This window comes from Xenopus laevis, chromosome 8S (genome assembly GCF_017654675.1).
Source record: "Xenopus laevis strain J_2021 chromosome 8S, Xenopus_laevis_v10.1, whole genome shotgun sequence".
NCBI lineage: Eukaryota > Metazoa > Chordata > Amphibia > Anura > Pipidae > Xenopus > Xenopus laevis.
The window spans coordinates 101,882,670-101,900,516 of record NC_054386.1 but is presented as its reverse complement, the minus strand read 5'-3'; the positions used below and the strand labels follow the sequence as shown (position 1 = coordinate 101,900,516).

Below are 17,847 nucleotides of genomic sequence, written 5' to 3'. Positions count from 1 at the left end.
CTTACATGTAAAGTGGTTTGACAAGTGCTCAGGACACTATTTTGGAGACCACGTTTGGTTCACTGTTCAACCCAACTTTTGAGGAACATAGCAAAAGTCTGACGTGGCAGGAAACTATTACTCTTTATCTGAAAGGCTCATTAATACTACAGGCTTCTCTTTCATGCCTTTTTACTCATTATCAACAAGAGTGGGAGGAATGAGAAGCACTTCATTTTTAACATATATGAAAATATGAAATCTGAACCCCTAATGAGACCGAAACGAACACTACACCATAAAAGCTTGTGTAAGAAATGGAACGGATTTAGGATTAAACATGGCAATTATTTGATGATAATGAGGCTTTCTGCCTTTTGTTATCTAACGTTTCGTCACCACCTCTGCCCTTATATATATGTAAAGATCTCACTGTAACAGTAATGTATTCATTCATGTATTCTCATGCAGTAAATAAGTTGGCCTGGGTACCCCTGGAACTATAGCAGGGTGACACCCCAATGTTTCTATATATCTGTAACCTTGTTATGAGCTAAGGGGGCCCAGTCTAAAGGCCAGTTAGGGGGAGATTTGGGGTGAGTACTTATTTGTACCCTGGGTACCCCTGGAACTATAGCAGGGTGACTGTTACCCCAATGTTTCTATATATCTGTAACCTTGTTATGAGCTAAGGGGGCCCAGTCTGAAGGTCAGTTAGGGGGAGATTTGGGGTGAGTGCTTATTTGTGCCCTGGGTACCCCTGGAACTATAGCAGGGTGACACCCCAATGTTTCTATATAACTGTAACCTTGTTATGAGCTAAGGGGGCCCAGTCTGAAGGCCAGTTAGGGGGAGATTTGGGGTGAGTGTTTATTTGTGCCCTGGGTACCCCTGGAACTATAGCAGGGTGACACCCCAATGTTTCTATATATCTGTAACCTTGTTATGAGCTAAGGGGGCCCAGTCTGAAGGTCAGTTAGGAGGAGATTTGGGGTGAGTGTTTATTTGTACCCTGGGTACCCCTGGAACTATAGCAGGGTGACACCCCAATGTTTCTATATATCTGTAACCTTGTTATGAGCTAAGGGGGCCCAGTCTGAAGGTCAGTTAGGGGGAGATTTGGGGTGAGTGCTTATTTGTGCCCTGGGTACCCCTGGAACTATAGCAGGGTGACACCCCAATGTTTCTATATAACTGTAACCTTGTTATGAGCTAAGGGGGCCCAGTCTGAAGGCCAGTTAGGGGGAGATTTGGGGTGAGTGTTTATTTGTGCCCTGGGTACCCCTGGAACTATAGCAGGGTGACACCCCAATGTTTCTATATATCTGTAACCTTGTTATGAGCTAAGGGGGCCCAGCCTGAAGGCCAGTTAGGGGGAGATTTTCAATATTTCTAAGCCAAATCTTTTCAGTATGATGCTATCCCCATCTATTTATGATAGGGTCTTCCCTTCTGTGATAGGCGCTTGCTATAGCCCTGCTGTCTCAGTTTACTCCAGGGATACTTACAAAGCATCTTAATAAGGGATGAGATTAAATAAATTGCCTCAATGCCCTTCTAAGTGTCTTTTTCCTGTAATTTTCAGAGGAAGAGAAGTAGGATTTGGTGCAGGCTCTCAGCAATAACAACATTTTCCACAGAGGCTTTGACACTAAGTTCACACATTTCCTCTTTATTGGGGGGGGGAGTTGGGGGTGTTAGTGTTGAATAAACATTACCCTGTCCATTTCTCGACTGTTCCAAAAAAAAATTGCAATTGAAATTAAATGGTTCTGTGACTGTAGAAATGTCCAGCAGTAGAAGAACAGCAGTCGTGTGACCTGAATTTAAAAGGATCTTGAAAATAAAAGCTACTGGGTGGGAGGAGCCCAAGACATTTAACTAAACGCTAAGGGTAGGACTACACGGCCAACTATGATGCGATCCGATGCAGGGCGGCAAAACGCACGCGTCAAGTCGGATGCGACAGGAACAAGGTAAGTAATATAAAGTCAGATAGTGTCGCAATGGTAATCCAATGCAAATGATGCAAGCTGTGTTTGCATCCAACATGTCAAGTCGGATTACCGTGCGATTTTGTCGCCCAGCATCGGATCGCATCAAAGTAGCCCGTGTATTCCTACCCTAATATAACAATCTGCAAAATAGTATACTTTACATGTAGTGACATCACTCAACATATCGTCACTATTCTGAATATGAACTGTATCCCCCTCTCCCTTCTACACAGAAAGTTGTCCAGGTACCCCAGGAACCCAATGTACCTACTGTACTGGGACTGTGTATCCCTCCCCTCCCCCACCTGCACACAAACTACCTACCCACATACCTACTGTACCTACTGTACTGGGACTGTGTGTCCCTCCCCTCTCCCACCTGCACACAAACTACCTACCCACATACCTACTGTACCTACTGTACTGGGACTGTGTATCCCTCCCCTCTCCCACCTGCACACAAACTACCTACCCACATACCTACTGTACCTACTGTACTGGGACTGTGTATCCTCCCCTCTCCCACCTGCACACAAACTACCTACCCACATACCTACTGTACCTACTGTACTGGGACTGTGTATCCCTCCCCTCTCCCACCTGCACACAAACTACCTACCCACATACCTACTGTACCTACTGTACTGGGACTGTGTATCCCACCTGCACAAAAACTACCTACCCAGGTACCCACTGTGCCTACTACACTGGGGGCATTTACCTTCATAGTGGGAGAAAGTACATTTACCTGTTGGATATTATTTGATGATAATTTCAATATTTCTCTGTTCTGTGTGCCAATTCGCCTTGGAACAATCCCAGGTTGCACTGCATTATTTATTGTGGGCACACTGCCAATCATGTTGCCAAGAGTGTACTACATAGGGGGCTGTTCCTGCTGAATTGTGCTTAGTACAGGGAATACCTATGCTGCCATAGTTTTATGGGATCTCTCTGTACAGACTATGAGCAAACTTAGGGACTGTTCCTGCTGAATTGTGCTTAGTACAGGGAATACCTATGCTGCCATAGTTTTATGGGATCTCTCTGTACAGACTATGAGCAAACTTAGGGACTGTTCCTGCTGAATTGTGCTTAGTACAGGGAATACCTATACTGCCATAGTTTTATGGGATCTCTCTGTACAGACTATGAGCAAACTTAGGGGACTGTTCCTGCTGAATTGTGCTTAGTACAGGGGAATACCTATGTACCATAGTTTTATGGGATCTCTCTGTACAGACTATGAGCAAACTTAGGGGGCTGTTCCTGCTGAATTGTGCTTAGTACAGGGAATACCTATGCTGTCATAGTTTTATGGTATCTCTGTACAGACTATGAGCAAATTTAGGGACTGTTCCTGCTGAATTGTGCTTAGTACAGGGGAATACCTATGCTGTCATAGTTTTATGGGATCTCTCTGTACAGACTATGAGCAAACTTAGGGACTGTTCCTGCTGAATTGTGCTTAGTACAGGCAATACCTATGCTGTCATAGTTTTATGGGATTTCTCTGTACAGGCTAAACACAAACTTAGGGGCTGTTCCTGCTGAATTGTGCTTAGTACAGGGAATACCTATGCTGCCATAGTTTTATGGGATCTCTCTGTACAGACTATGAGCAAACTTAGGGGACTGTTCCTGCTGAATTGTGCTTAGTACAGGGGAATACCTATGTACCATAGTTTTATGGGATCTCTCTGTACAGACTATGAGCAAACTTAGGGGGCTGTTCCTGCTGAATTGTGCTTAGTACAGGGAATACCTATGCTGTCATAGTTTTATGGTATCTCTGTACAGACTATGAGCAAATTTAGGGACTGTTCCTGCTGAATTGTGCTTAGTACAGGGGAATACCTATGCTGTCATAGTTTTATGGGATCTCTCTGTACAGACTATGAGCAAACTTAGGGACTGTTCCTGCTGAATTGTGCTTAGTACAGGCAATACCTATGCTGTCATAGTTTTATGGGATTTCTCTGTACAGGCTAAACACAAACTTAGGGGCTGTTCCTGCTGAATTGTGCTTAGTACAGGGAATACCTATGCTGCCATAGTTTTATGGGATCTCTCTGTACAGACTATGAGCAAACTTAGGGACTGTTCCTGCTGAATTGTGCTTAGTACATGGGAATACCTATGCTACCATAGTTTTATGGGATCTCTCTGTACAGACTATGAGCAAACTTAGGGACTGTTCCTGCTGAATTGTGCTTAGTACAGGGAATACCTATGTACCATAGTTTTATGGGATCTCTCTGTACAGACTATGACCAAACTTAGGGGCTGTTCCTGCTGAATTGTGCTTAGTACAGGGAAAACCTATACTGCCATAGTTTTATGGGATCTCTCTGTACAGACTATGAGCAAACTTAGGGACTGTTCCTGCTGAATTGTGCTTAGTACAGGGAATACCTATGCTGCCATAGTTTTATGGGATCTCTCTGTACAGACTATGAGCAAACTTAGGGGACTGTTCCTGCTGAATTGTGCTTAGTACAGGGAATACCTATGCTGCCATAGTTTTATGAGATCTCTCTGTACAGACTATGAACAAACTTAGGGACTGTTCCTGCTGAATTGTGCTTAGTACAGGGAATACCTATGCTGCCATAGTTTTATGGGATCTCTCTGTACAGGCTAAAAACAAACTTATGGGGCTGCTGCTGCTGTGTGTAGCCATAGTTTTATGATGTATTTTCTTTTATGATGTCATTCAAAAATATAATTTCTGCAGCAGTTATAGCTGTACAATTCCATACGTGTCTCTGTCTGACATACTTGTCAGGTTTTGTTTATCCAAAGGGAAATGCTCACACAAGTTCCAGTAAGAGCAGAATTCGCATGCACAGTGATTATATAAACGTCTCTGTATTTAATTGAAGCTGCAGCAGAAAGTGGGGCCAATCCTCTCAGACAATAAAATGGGATCAATTTCATCTTATTAAGCAGCCAGAGTTTAGGGGTGGGTTGGACGGAGAGCACAGAGCACATAACTACAGGTGTACAGAGCCACGTTTTGTGCCGTTCCATCTGGCAGCACCAACAGATTCATAAGAAGTAGATTGATTTGCTTTTCAGGATCCTGTATAATGAGGTCCTGAGTTCCCCTTACCCCTAATCGTGACTAAGCTGGGAAAGAAAAAGGCTATAAATTACTAGTCCGAATGGGACTCATTTTATAAATGGTTTGTTTGACGCTGGGAGTTGAAGGAAAGCGGCCTGCAAGGAACAATGATAGAGCAGCACAATACTCAGATCCTTATTTTGGAGGCATCATTGGAGCCCCTAGGGTTTTACTGGAGTCCCTCAGAAGTTGTATGTAGGAAGAGTTGAGTAACATATAGACAGAAGAATAAAATGGATTCAGTAGGACAAGGCAAAGACAGTAAAAGAAGGTGTCAAGAGATGGACAAGTTATAAACAACAGATTGAAATGTAGTTAGTAGGAGAAGACAGAGACCGTAGGACAAGGTGTCAAAAACTGGACAAAATATAGACATCTGATTAAGATGGAGTGAGCAGGACAAGATGTCAATAGTAGGGCAAGACACTGACAGTAGATTAAGATGGAGACAGTATAACAAGATAAAGAAAAAGGGCAAGTGTAGAACAACATATAGACAATTACAGTAGGTTAAGATGAAAACAGCAGGACAAGACAGAGACAGTAAAATAAAAAGTCAATAGTTGTATTAGATATAGACAGTAGATTAAGAGTGAAAAAGTAAAGTGAGACAGAACAGGTAGGATAGAGACAGAAGGGCAAGATTTAAAGGACAAGAGTTGGGCACCATACAGTAGATTGATATGGCAACTGTAGGACAATATGTCTAGATCATGGCAAGATATGGACAGTAGATTAGGATGGAGACAATAGGACAAGGTGGACACGATTAGGGCAAGATGTGGAAAGAAGATTAGAATGGAGACAATAGGACAAGGTGGACAAGATTAGGGCAAGATATGGACAGTAGATTAGAATGGAGACAATAGGACAAGATTAGGACAAGATATAAACAGTTAATTAAGATGGCAACAATAGAGAAAGAAGGAGGTAGAAGAACATGTGAAGACAATAGGGCAGGAAGGAGAGAGAAGGGCAAGACAGAGAAAGTTGGTAGAGATAGTAGTATGAAATGGCAAGAGGAGGACAAGTTGCACATTGGATTGATTTAGGAAAAAGAAAGTGTCTATCACTGGGGAAGGCGGATGTGATCCTCTAATTCCACATTTTCTTTCTTAAATGCCCCCAGGCTGACGTCCGTGCAATAGAGTGAAAAGGCCGGGTTTCTTGTTAACGTTTGGCTTTTCACTTTACTGCGCATGTACCTGGGGGAAGAAAGAAGAAGCATGAAGAGGATTGCTCCATGGTGCTTGCTGAAAAGCACCCCAGACTGAGACATTCCTTCTCTTTTTACATGGAGGCAGCAGAGCAAATATGGTAGCACAGGAGCACAATTACAACAGTGGGGCCAAATGGCAACAGAACAACATGATGGAATTCACAGAGAAATATGGTGGCACTAGGACAACATTTAAATCAAAATATGGCAAGATGGTGCCAGCAGGAGGCAGTAGATCAAATTGGCAAGAGACAAAGGGCAAGATGGAGATAGCACAAGATGTAAAAGTAGGGTATGATATAGACAGTAGATGAAGAGAAACACAGTAGGACAAGTTGTAGACAGCAGGTCAAGATGGAGACCATCCTTCTGGTGAGTAGGACTATGGCAAAGCCAGGGTAAGATCCCTACAGTGCTGTTTTTGAAGTAAAACTATCAGCATAGATCATAAAGCTAAAGGCTCTCAGGGGTGTTGTGAATGGATAACCCAAGTGATGGGCACAGTTATTACAGTTCTACTATAAATTAAAGACTGCCCTGTGTGAAGTTTTCTGCTCAAGTAACAATCTACTTACTCCACAAACGCAGTGGGCCAAATCATGATGATCTGTTTTTCTGCTAAAATACCGGGCCAAAGAAAACCCATCGAGGACCCACTCATTAATATTTACAAACCCTCAACCCCACAAAAAGTGAGGGTAAAGGCAATTTCTAATTGAACCAATGTTGTTAGTGGAGTACCGCAGGGGCGTGTCTTTAGGCCTTTGCTGCTGCTATGATGTTCTTCTGCTTAGGAAAGATGTGAGAAAGGTTTCTAGTTTTATTCCTAAGCAGAAGAACATCAGCCTCTTTCTTTCTCCTGACAACTTCCTTGACTACTTGCTGGTCAGACTGGTCAGAAACTGACCAGCAGGTGGCGCTGTTGTAACAAAATTCATTCATATTAACACTATATGTATCCCTTAATATCTTGGAATGAGAATAAATAATGAATGTAAATTTCAAAAGGTTTATTTATCCTTTAAACATAATCTTGCCTCTGAACAGATCCATGGTAAGGCCTCACCTTGATTATGGGGCAGTTTTTAGCTCCAGTCCTGAAAGGGGTGGTTCCCCTTTAAGTTAGTTTATGTTGTAGAACATCTAATTAATTCAATGCAGCGTTTCAACAGGTCTTCATTTTTAATAGTTTTTTAGATATTTCCAGTCGTTTTTTGACTCTTTCACATGGGGGGTCGCTGACCCACCCAAAAAATAATCACTCTGTATGGCTTACAAATGTAATGTTATTGCTAATTTGTATTACTCATCTTTCTATTCAGGCCTCTCCGATTCATTTTTTAGTCACTTATTCATATCAGTGCAGGCCCGGATTTGTGGCAATGACACAAAGGCTAGGGCCTAGGGCGGAGAAATTTTAGGGGTGGCATGCCGCCCCACTGTATAGTAAACTATATTGGGAACGCCGAGTTCCTTTGTGCAAAAGCGCATGCGTGCTCACAACGGGGAGCGGATGTACGCACGGCTGGCTGGCACTAGGACTCGGAGGCCTCGGGGAAATCTGGCCCTGAATCAGTGCATGGTTGCTAGGAGAATTTGGATCCTAGCAACCAGATTGGGGAAACTGCAAACCAGAGAGCTGCTGAATGAAAACAATTACAAAATAAAACCAACTGAAAATCAATTGTAAAATCTCACTCTGTACATAATACTAAAAGTTAATTTAAATGTGAACAACCCCTTTGAGAGGGATATAAATGAGCTGGAGAGAGTGCAGAGACTAAGTGCAACTAAACTGGTTAGAGGGAGGGAAGAGTTAAATTATGAGGGGAGACTGACAAGGTTGGGGTTGTTTTCTCTGGGGGAAAAAAGGCGCTTGTGAGGGGACATGATTAGACTTTACAAGTACATTAGAGGACATTATAGACAAATAGCAGGGGACCTTTTTACCCATAAAGAGAATCACGTACCAGAGGCCTCCCCTTCAGACTAGAGGAAAAGAAGTTTCATTTAAAGGAACAGAGTAGGGGGTTCATCACAGTGAGGACAGTGAGGTTGGGGAATGCACTGCCGGGTGATGATTCAGTTAATGACTATAAGAGGGACTTGGATGATTTCTTGGAATATCAGAATATCTAAGGATTTTGGAATCTTAAAATCTACAGTTATAAATTTGAGATGTATATGCGAATACATTCGTCTATAAATGCACCAATAAAGAGATTCCGAGCACACATGCATGCACCTCTCTCTGCTCACAAAGGTGCAGCTCCCCATGTAAGCTGGTGCAGTTCTGCTCTGTCCTTATCCTCCCTCTCTAGGCAATCTTAATTAGGCAAGTCTTGGACTTTGATGCGGTTGCCATGGTAATTCCAACTGTCAGTCTCCGTCCTCGTTAAAGAGAACTGAAACTGAAGTTCGGTTTCATTTGCTTTAAGTACCGAACCTGCTGGCAGTATTCCTTGCACAAGTGCAAACACTTTTCCTTTTTTGGGAACCAGAGAACCAAAATGAAAATTCTGAATTGGTACAATACTGTCATAGTGTGTAGGAACCATAATCCTCAAGGTTTGGTCATCTACACCCTCATACTGTACTGTCTAAGGGAATCAATATGGCACCTCCTCCTCCCATATGTATAAATACAAATATACAGAGAAGGAATGTTCTGGGCACACAATAAGCTATACCCTCATACTGTACTGTCTAAGGGAATCAATATGGCACCTCCTCCTCCCATATGTATAAATACAAATATACAGAGAAGGAATGTTCTGGGCACACATTAAGCTATACCCTCATACTGTACTGTCTAAGGGAATCAATATGGCACCTCCCTCCTCCCATATGTATAAATACAAATATACAGAGAAGGAATGTTCTGGGCACACAATAAGCTATACCCTCATACTGTACTGTCTAAGGGAATCAATATGGCACCTCCTCCTCCCATATGTATAAATACAAATATACAGAGAAGGAATGTTCTGGGCACACAATAAGCTATACCCTCATACTGTACTGTCTAAGGGAATCAATATGGCACCTCCTCCTCCCATATGTATAAATACAAATATACAGAGAAGGAATGTTCTGGGCACACAATAAGCTATACCCTCATACTGTACTGTCTAAGGGAATCAATATGGCACCTCCTCCTCCCATATGTATAAATACAAATATACAGAGAAGGAAAGTTCTGGGCACACAATAAGCTATACCCTCATACTGTACTGTCTAAGGGAATCAATATGGCACCTCCTCCTCCCATATGTATAAATACAAATATACAGAGAAGGAATGTTCTGGGCACACAATAAGCTATACCCTCATACTGTACTGTCTAAGGGAATCAATATGGCACCTCCTCCTCCCATATGTATAAATACAAATATACAGAGAAGGAATGTTCTGGGCACACAATAAGCTATACCCTCATACTGTATTGTCTAAGGGAATCAATATGGCACCTCCTCCCATATGTATAAATACAAATATACAGAGAAGGAATGTTCTGGGCACACAATAAGCTATACCCTCATACTGTATTGTCTAAGGGAATCAATATGGCACCTCCTCCCATATGTATAAATACAAATATACAGAGAAGGAATGTTCTGGGCACACAATAAGTTATACCCTCATACTGTACTGTCTAAGGGAATCAATATGGCACCTCCCTCCTCCCATATGTATAAATACAAATATACAGAGAAGGAATGTTCTGGGCACACAATCAGCTATACCCTCATACTGTACTGTCTAAGGGAATCAATATGGAACCTCCTCCTCCCATATGTATAAATACAAATATACAGCGAAGGAATGTTCTGGGCACACAATAAGCTATACCCTCATACTGTACTGTCTAAGGGAATCAATATGGCACCTCCTCCTCCCATATGTATAAATACAAATATACAGAGAAGGAATGTTCTGGGCACACAATAAGCTATACCCTCATACTGTACTGTCTAAGGGAATCAATATGGCACCTCCTCCTCCCATATGTATAAATACAAATATACAGAGAAGGAATGTTCTGGGCACACATAAGCTCAGATATAAAGGCACATGAGACATCAGGGTGAGACTGCCAGGACTGCAGTAGGCTGTGTCTCCAGGCCATGTGTGCGGGTGTCATAGCCTTATGTCCATGCCATTGTATAACATAATACAATAATATAACTGGGAATATTCTGCTGTTCTTGCTAATTCCTACTGAACTGATCTTTATACACAGGTGAATATCAGATTGTGCCTGTATGTCAATGAGATCCCTCTCCCAGTCTCCCAACCTTCTCCTTGCTCTGACCTCCTGCCATTTACTGATACAGCAGAAGCTTCTCTTCTCATACCCCAGAGGCATCCTTGGCCTCTACAATTCATGCTCTGGGCCTGCTTCTTTTTTTACTCCTGTCTATGGGGGAAAAGACCCTTTGTGTACTATGGCAGTGTTCACACATTCACTGTTATCATAGAGGCTTAAATCTGGTTGTGTTACAAAACTGTGCCATGGTACAGTAGTTATAGTATCCCTAATAATAATAATAATAATAATTGTCCTTGCCTGAGACATCTCCATAAGGCAAAGGATGACTATTGTTGGACCTGCATTTGTCACTACAACACTTCACGCTGACCTCTTCTTGAAACTCTTTTGCAGCTTTTTGTCATTGACAACGGTGCTGATGATTGGAGGATAGCGATGACCTATGAGAGGATCTTCTACATCAGCTTGGAGCTGATTGTCTGTGCCATCCACCCTATCCCTGGAGAATACAAATTCTTCTGGACTACTCGCTTGGCCTTCTCCCACACACCATCCGAGGCAGAGGCTGACGTGGACATTATCCTCTCCATCCCAATGTTCCTGAGACTTTATTTAATTGCCAGAGTCATGTTACTGCACAGCAAGCTCTTCACAGACGCCTCGTCCCGGAGCATCGGGGCCCTAAACAAGATCAACTTCAACACCCGCTTTGTAATGAAGACTCTAATGACCATATGTCCGGGGACTGTTCTATTGGTCTTCAGCATATCTATGTGGATCATTGCAGCTTGGACAATCAGGGTTTGTGAGAGGTGAGCAACTGATAAACATCACAATCAACCTCAGATCCCATAAACTGACTGCCCTTATAGTAAAAAACCCCTTCCTATGCTGAGAGTGAAATCTTGTTTTCCCCCCCCCATCCCACCAATGAATCACTCATTCCCCCTCTCTTGGTAGGGAATCCCATAATCTGACTGCCCTTACAGTAAAGAACCCCTTCCTATGCTGATGGTGAGATCTCCTTTCCTCCCCACCAATGAATCACTCATTCCCCTCTCTTGGTAGGCAATCCCATAACCTGACTGTCCTTACAGTAAAGAACCCCTTCCTATGCTGATGATGAGATCTCCTTTCCTCCCCACCAATGAATCACTCATTCCCCCTCTCTTGGTAGGGAATCCCATAATCTGACTGCCCTTACAGTAAAGAACCCCTTCCTATGCTGATGGTGAGATCTCCTTTCCTCCCCACCAATGAATCACTCATTCCCCTCTCTTGGTAGGCAATCCCATAACCTGACTGCCCTTACAGTAAAGAACCCCTTCCTATGCTGATGGTGAGATCTCCTTTCCTCCCCACCAATGAATCATTCATTCCCCCTCTCTTGGTAGGGAATCCCATAACCTGACTGTCCTTACAGTAAAGGAACCCTTCCTATGCTGATGGTGAGATCTCCTTTCCTCCCCACCAATGAATCACTCATTCCCCTCTCTTGGTAGGGAATCCCATAACCTGACTGTCCTTACAGTAAAGAACCCCTTCCTATGCTGATGATGAGATCTCCTTTCCTCCCCACCAACGAATCACTCATTCCCCCTCTCTTGGTAGGGAATCCCATAACCTGACTGCCCTTACAGTAAAGAACCCCTTCCTATACTGATGGTCAGATCTCCTTTCCTCCCCACCAATGAATCACTCATTCCCCCTCTCTTGGTAGGGAATCCCATAACCTGACTGTCCTTACAGTAAAGAACCCCTTCCTATGCTGATGGTGAGATCTCCTTTCCTCCCCACCAATGAATCACTCATTCCCCTCTCTTGGTAGGGAATCCCATAACCTGACTGTCCTTACAGTAAAGAACCCCTTCCTATGCTGATGGTGAGATCTCCTTTCCTCCCCACCAATGAATCACTCATTCCCCTCTCTTGGTAGGGAATCCCATAACCTGACTGCCCTTACAGTAAAGAACCCCTTCCTATGCTGATGGTGAGATCTCCTTTCCTCCCCACCAATGAATCACTCATTCCCCTCTCTTGGTAGGGAATCCCATAACCTGACTGCCCTTACAGTAAAGAACCCCTTCCTATACTGATGGTGAGATCTCCTTTCCTCCCCACCAATGAATCACTCATTCCCCTCTCTTGGTAGGGAATCTCATAACCTGACTGTCCTTACAGTAAAGAACCCCTTCCTATGCTGATGGTGAGATCTCCTTTCCTCCCCACCAATGAATCACTCATTCCCCCTCTCTTGGTAGGGAATCCCATAACCTGACTGTCCTTACAGTAAAGAACCCCTTCCTATGCTGATGGTGAGATCTCCTTTCCTCCCCACCAATGAATCACTCATTCCCCTCTCTTGGTAGGGAATCCCATAACCTCTTGATATGTAGAAAGTAAAATATCTTACTTCCAGGCACCTGCCTTGTCCAACTAGAAAAAAAGTGTATCTAACTTTTCAACTTATCATTGGATAAAGGTTTGTACTGACATTATATATATATATATATATATATATATATATATATACACATAGCATTTCAGTACAAACATGTATCCAATGATAAGTTAGATATGCTTTATAAGTAAGATCATTCTTGCTCTAAGCTGATTTCATTTTCCTTTTCTGATATTTTTCCCAATGTATTTTTTTAACATTGAAATCCAGAATACATGCTAACCTCTAAGCCTTCCCGGCTGCAATTAACCATGAAATTGTTAGGCTAATGGTAATGTAGCAGTGGCCGAGGCACAGGGAGCGTAAATGCTGAAATCCAATCCATGTACATAGGTTTTTCACTGACAGTGTCTGAAGAACAACCACATACCAGCTCCTTCCAGCCTTCCGTATGTGATTCTGTCCCTTTACACAACGTTTCTCTGGGATCAGAAAGGCATTGGAGGTTGCTAAACCTGCTACAGCTGATTAACTCTCATTATTAGTGACTTGCTATAGAATTGGAGCCGACTGGGATGTTGTGGTCCTCTAGTTATGAGCCTGAATAGACTGCTGATATGATCTGACCAAATATTGGCCCACCAACTGAGTGACCAAACAGAAGAAAGTTTGACTGATTTAGTGTTAACTTCATAATAAGTACTTTGTATGTGAACAAACACCCCTAAGGGCATACAATCTAGCTTCAAAAGCCTATGTTATTTCGCTGTATTCTTCCTGAGAAAGGAAAGAGTCTTGCATGGAGTTGGGGAGTGGGACTTATTGTTCCACTTCAGAGGTGAGTTTCTTAAAGGAGAAGGAAAGCTACCAAAGCAGTTTATTGGCAATAGATCAGCCACAATAGTGCAAGTTAGAACGCTATATTTATTCTGTAAAATGCTTTACCATCTCTAGAAAATCTCCATGTTTTTTTTTATTATAGCAGCTGCTATATTAGCTTGTTGTGACATCACTTCCTGCCTGAGTCTCTTCCTGCTTACTTATAGCTCTGGGCTCAGATTACAGCAGGGATGGGAGGAGGGAGGGGAGAGAGAAGCAAACTGAGCATGCTCAAGCCCTAGCCCTGGAGGTTTAAGCTGAAAACAGGAAGTCTGATACAGAAGCCCATGAGTACACAATAGAAGGAAAGAAATGTGGGGTTTCTTTTGACTCAGAGCAGCATTACTTTGAGGGGTTACTGGTGTATTTATATAGACCTTTCTGATAAAGCTTACTTACTTTTAGCCTTTCCTTATCTTTTAATGGCCCAAATGTATTGCTACAAAGAAGACATGATCAGCTGTGTAGGTGCAAGAGGCCTAAGGACGACTGAAGTGTTGCCTAATTCATAGCTGCCATTTAATACTCAACACATCCCCCCCCCCACAAGACCTTTCATATTCCATATTCATCTCCACGCTTGTGTCTTCTGCAGGTACCACGACCGACAAGAAATGACCTGCAACTTCCTTGGCGCTATGTGGCTGATATCCATCACTTTCCTTTCCATCGGGTACGGTGACTTAGTCCCAAACACCCACTGCGGGAAAGGAGTTTGCTTACTCACTGGCATCATGGTAAGACACTAACTGCCAGCTCACAACCCAACCTCAAGCACTGAATTGATACTACAGGTATGGGACCTGTTATCCAGAATGCTCAGGACCTGGGGTTTTCTGTATAACGGATCTTTCCGTCATTTGGATTTTCATACCTTATTTCAACTAGAAAATCATGTAGCCATTAATTAAACCCAATAGGCTGGTTTTGCCTCCAATAAGGATTCATTATATCTTAGTTGGGATCAAGTACAAGATTTTGTTTTATTATTACACAGAAAAAGAAAATTTGTATTATTTGGATAAAATGGAGGCGGCTTTTCCGTAATTAGGGTTGCCACCCGGCCGGTATTTTACCGGCCTAGCCCGTAAAATACCTGCCAAGGCCGGGGCCGGTATTACAAATTTACCGGCAATATAGCTGCCGGTAAATTTGTAATACGATCAAAAGGAGCCCTCGGCCTGCCCCCAATCCCCTGCAACTTACCTTTTTCTTTGCCTCTTCTAGCGTCCGCGGGTCTCCGTCGCGTGGCCCCGCCCTTTTGATGTCACACCCGCCCCTTTTGAGGCCCCGCCCCCCAGCAGCCGGTAAAAATTTTTATAAAAGGTGGCAACCCTATCCGTAATTCGGACCTTTCTTGATAACGGGTTTCTGGATAATGGATCCCATTCCTGTACCACTGCAATGCAATACAAGCATCTTGTTTAAAGGAAAAACGTCCCCTTTAAATGAGATGCAAACAATAAGGAGGCTGTGGAGGTGCCGTGCATCTGTGAATAATCCTGTCCTGGAATTAGCCATGGGCTCTGTATAATGGGCTTCCAGTTGAGATCTCCTTCTAATTCAAGGCTCCCAATTATCTTCTCCACCGGATTCCAGCAGTAATTATTCTGCAAGCTTTCAACTTTTCGAGTGGGGGGGGTATTCATAAAATTCTCTCCTTTCTCTAATCTCCGAGATTGATTCTGGCCTTATTTCTCTTATTATACAAATAACAGTATTTTCCAGCTGAGTCACTTTCTGTCAGGGTTTCCCCCTTCTTTTCAATCTGTGTCCCTCACCGGTGGCTCCCCTCTCTCTCCCATTGATTATTATTGTTCAGCTGGTAATGGGCTCTTAGCAGAAGGTCTTACAGCTGCGTTCCCATGGCAACTGTGTCGGCCCGAAAACGCTGCCTACGGTATATTCCGGCACAGAGTGGAACATTTTTGTCACATTGTAAATAGGTTTAATCACTGTTTTCTTTTGAATTAACATTGCTATAGAGAAGTGGCATTCACCTGCTCGCTACCCACCACGTGCTTCTTAAAGGGGGCCGTGTCATCCAAAAAAAAATTTGGATCTTGTTTCCATCAGTCTGGGAATTCATAATTATAACAAGCAGGCAGGAGCCATATTGTGGGACACTGTTATTAAGACAAGTCTTGTATCATCTCAGAATCTTGTTTGTGCACCAGAATGGGGGACCTGATGTCCATCCCCATGTCCTGGCTACACAATTAAATGGTGAAGAGATTGGGGGGAATGTGGGAAGAGCAGTGACATGTAGGAAGTGCTGAATGGAAAGTGAAAGTTAAAGACATAGAGGAGGGGCAGACAATATTTGATTGACAGCTGAGATTTTTAAATGAGTTTACAACAACTATGAATGCTTTAATAAAAAATAGAAATTGGATTTCATGTTTAATTTGAAAAGGACTTTTATTATACAGATTTTTGTGTCTGGGTGGCAGGTCTACTTTAAAGGGGAAATGTCATTTAATATTAGCTTCATCATACTGAAACAAGAAACTTTCTAAATACAATCAATTAAATATTCTGTACTGTTTCTGAAATAATCAAGTTTATCTTCACCATTCCTAGAAGATGTATTAGAGCTCACTCTATTGAAATCCCCACGTCTCTCTACATGCAGGATTTGTGCAAAAGGCAGTTGTTTTGCTTCTACTGGAATCATTTTCGTGATAGTTCCCCTTAAAGGACCAGTAACATCAATTTTTTTTTACAAAAAATTCATTAGTATAAATCGAAAAAAAAACACCAAGCCAAATGAAACTTTAAAATTGCAAAGTCTTTATTAAAAAATAACTTACAGAAACTCCACTTCCGCTCCTCTTCAGAAAAGGCGAAAGGGCGACGATCCATTGTGCGGCGCTGGATTTCTCCTCCCTGGCTATCTCAGATATTCTTCAGCATGTGAAGGAGCCGTGGTCCTTGGAACGTCGGATGCGCTGGTGGGCTCGCAGGCAGTTGTTCTCCTGGCAGTCCAGTCCCATTGCCTTCATCACAAGAAAAACACCAAGGCTTGAACTTGCAGGGGGGCGCCCTGCGGAGGAGGCTGGAGGAAGAGCAGGAAGCCACAGAGGAAGGCGAAGTCAGAGGGCTCCCCAGCAGCAGTCGCGCCGGCAGATGAGGTCGCAGCACCGGTTCGTCCTATCGTCGGCTCCCGTCCCCGCATACTGTATGTTTTCCTGTGGCTGCTGCGTGCATGGGAATGCTAGCTGTATGCGCTCAATGCCACTGCGCTGTACCATCATCCCTCCCGCTCCCCCACATCTACCTGGACTCAGGACGACCCCCATGTGGCCTCCTCCAACCTCGTGCAGCAGCCCCCCAACTAGATAGTACTTGTCCTGCAGGGTCTTGGTTTAGCGCCTCAGCTGGTACTTATGATCCGATTGTTACTTCACGTGCAAGGACTCTGGACTATACCATAAGGGCATCATGGTTCATTTTAACTCGGTCCTGGCTGGCTTTTTTGCCCCGCCTTGCCCTGTATTGCTAGGGGGCATAGGTGAATATACAGTCTGCGGGGAGGGGAGCCGAAGAAAGGACGAACCAGTGCTGCGACCTCATCTGACGGCGAGACTGCTGCTGGGGAGCCCTCTGACTTCGCCTTCCTCTGTGGCTTCCTGCTCTTCCTCCAGCCTCCTCTGCAGGGCGCCCCCCTGCAAGTTCAAGCCTTGGTGTTCTTCTTGTGATGAAGGCAATGGGACCGGACTGCCAGGAGAACAACTGCCTGCAAACCCACCAGCGCATCCGACGTTCCAAGGACCACGGCTCCTTCACATGCTGAAGAATATCTGAGATAGCCAGGGAGGAGAAATCCAGCGCGCACGATGGATCGTCGCCCTTTCTGAAGAGGAGCGGAAGTGGAGTTTCTGTAAGTTATTTTTTAATAAAGACTTTGCAATTTTAAAGTTTCATTTGGCTTGGTGTTTTTTTTCTTCGATTTATACTAACTAATTTTTT

The 17,847-nt window shown here is 43.4% G+C and overlaps 1 protein-coding gene across 1 annotated transcript in view; it reads left to right on the top strand.

The window, feature by feature from the left end:
* kcnn3.S (potassium calcium-activated channel subfamily N member 3 S homeolog) overlaps window positions 1-17,847 on the top strand; it is a 60,340-nt gene that overhangs the window by 24,254 nt on the left and 18,239 nt on the right. Inside the window, exons 3-4 of the mRNA XM_018233560.2 lie at window positions 10,989-11,407; window positions 14,471-14,612. Coding sequence (XP_018089049.1) covers window positions 10,989-11,407; window positions 14,471-14,612 — 561 coding nt within the window. The remainder of the gene's footprint in view (window positions 1-10,988; window positions 11,408-14,470; window positions 14,613-17,847) is intronic.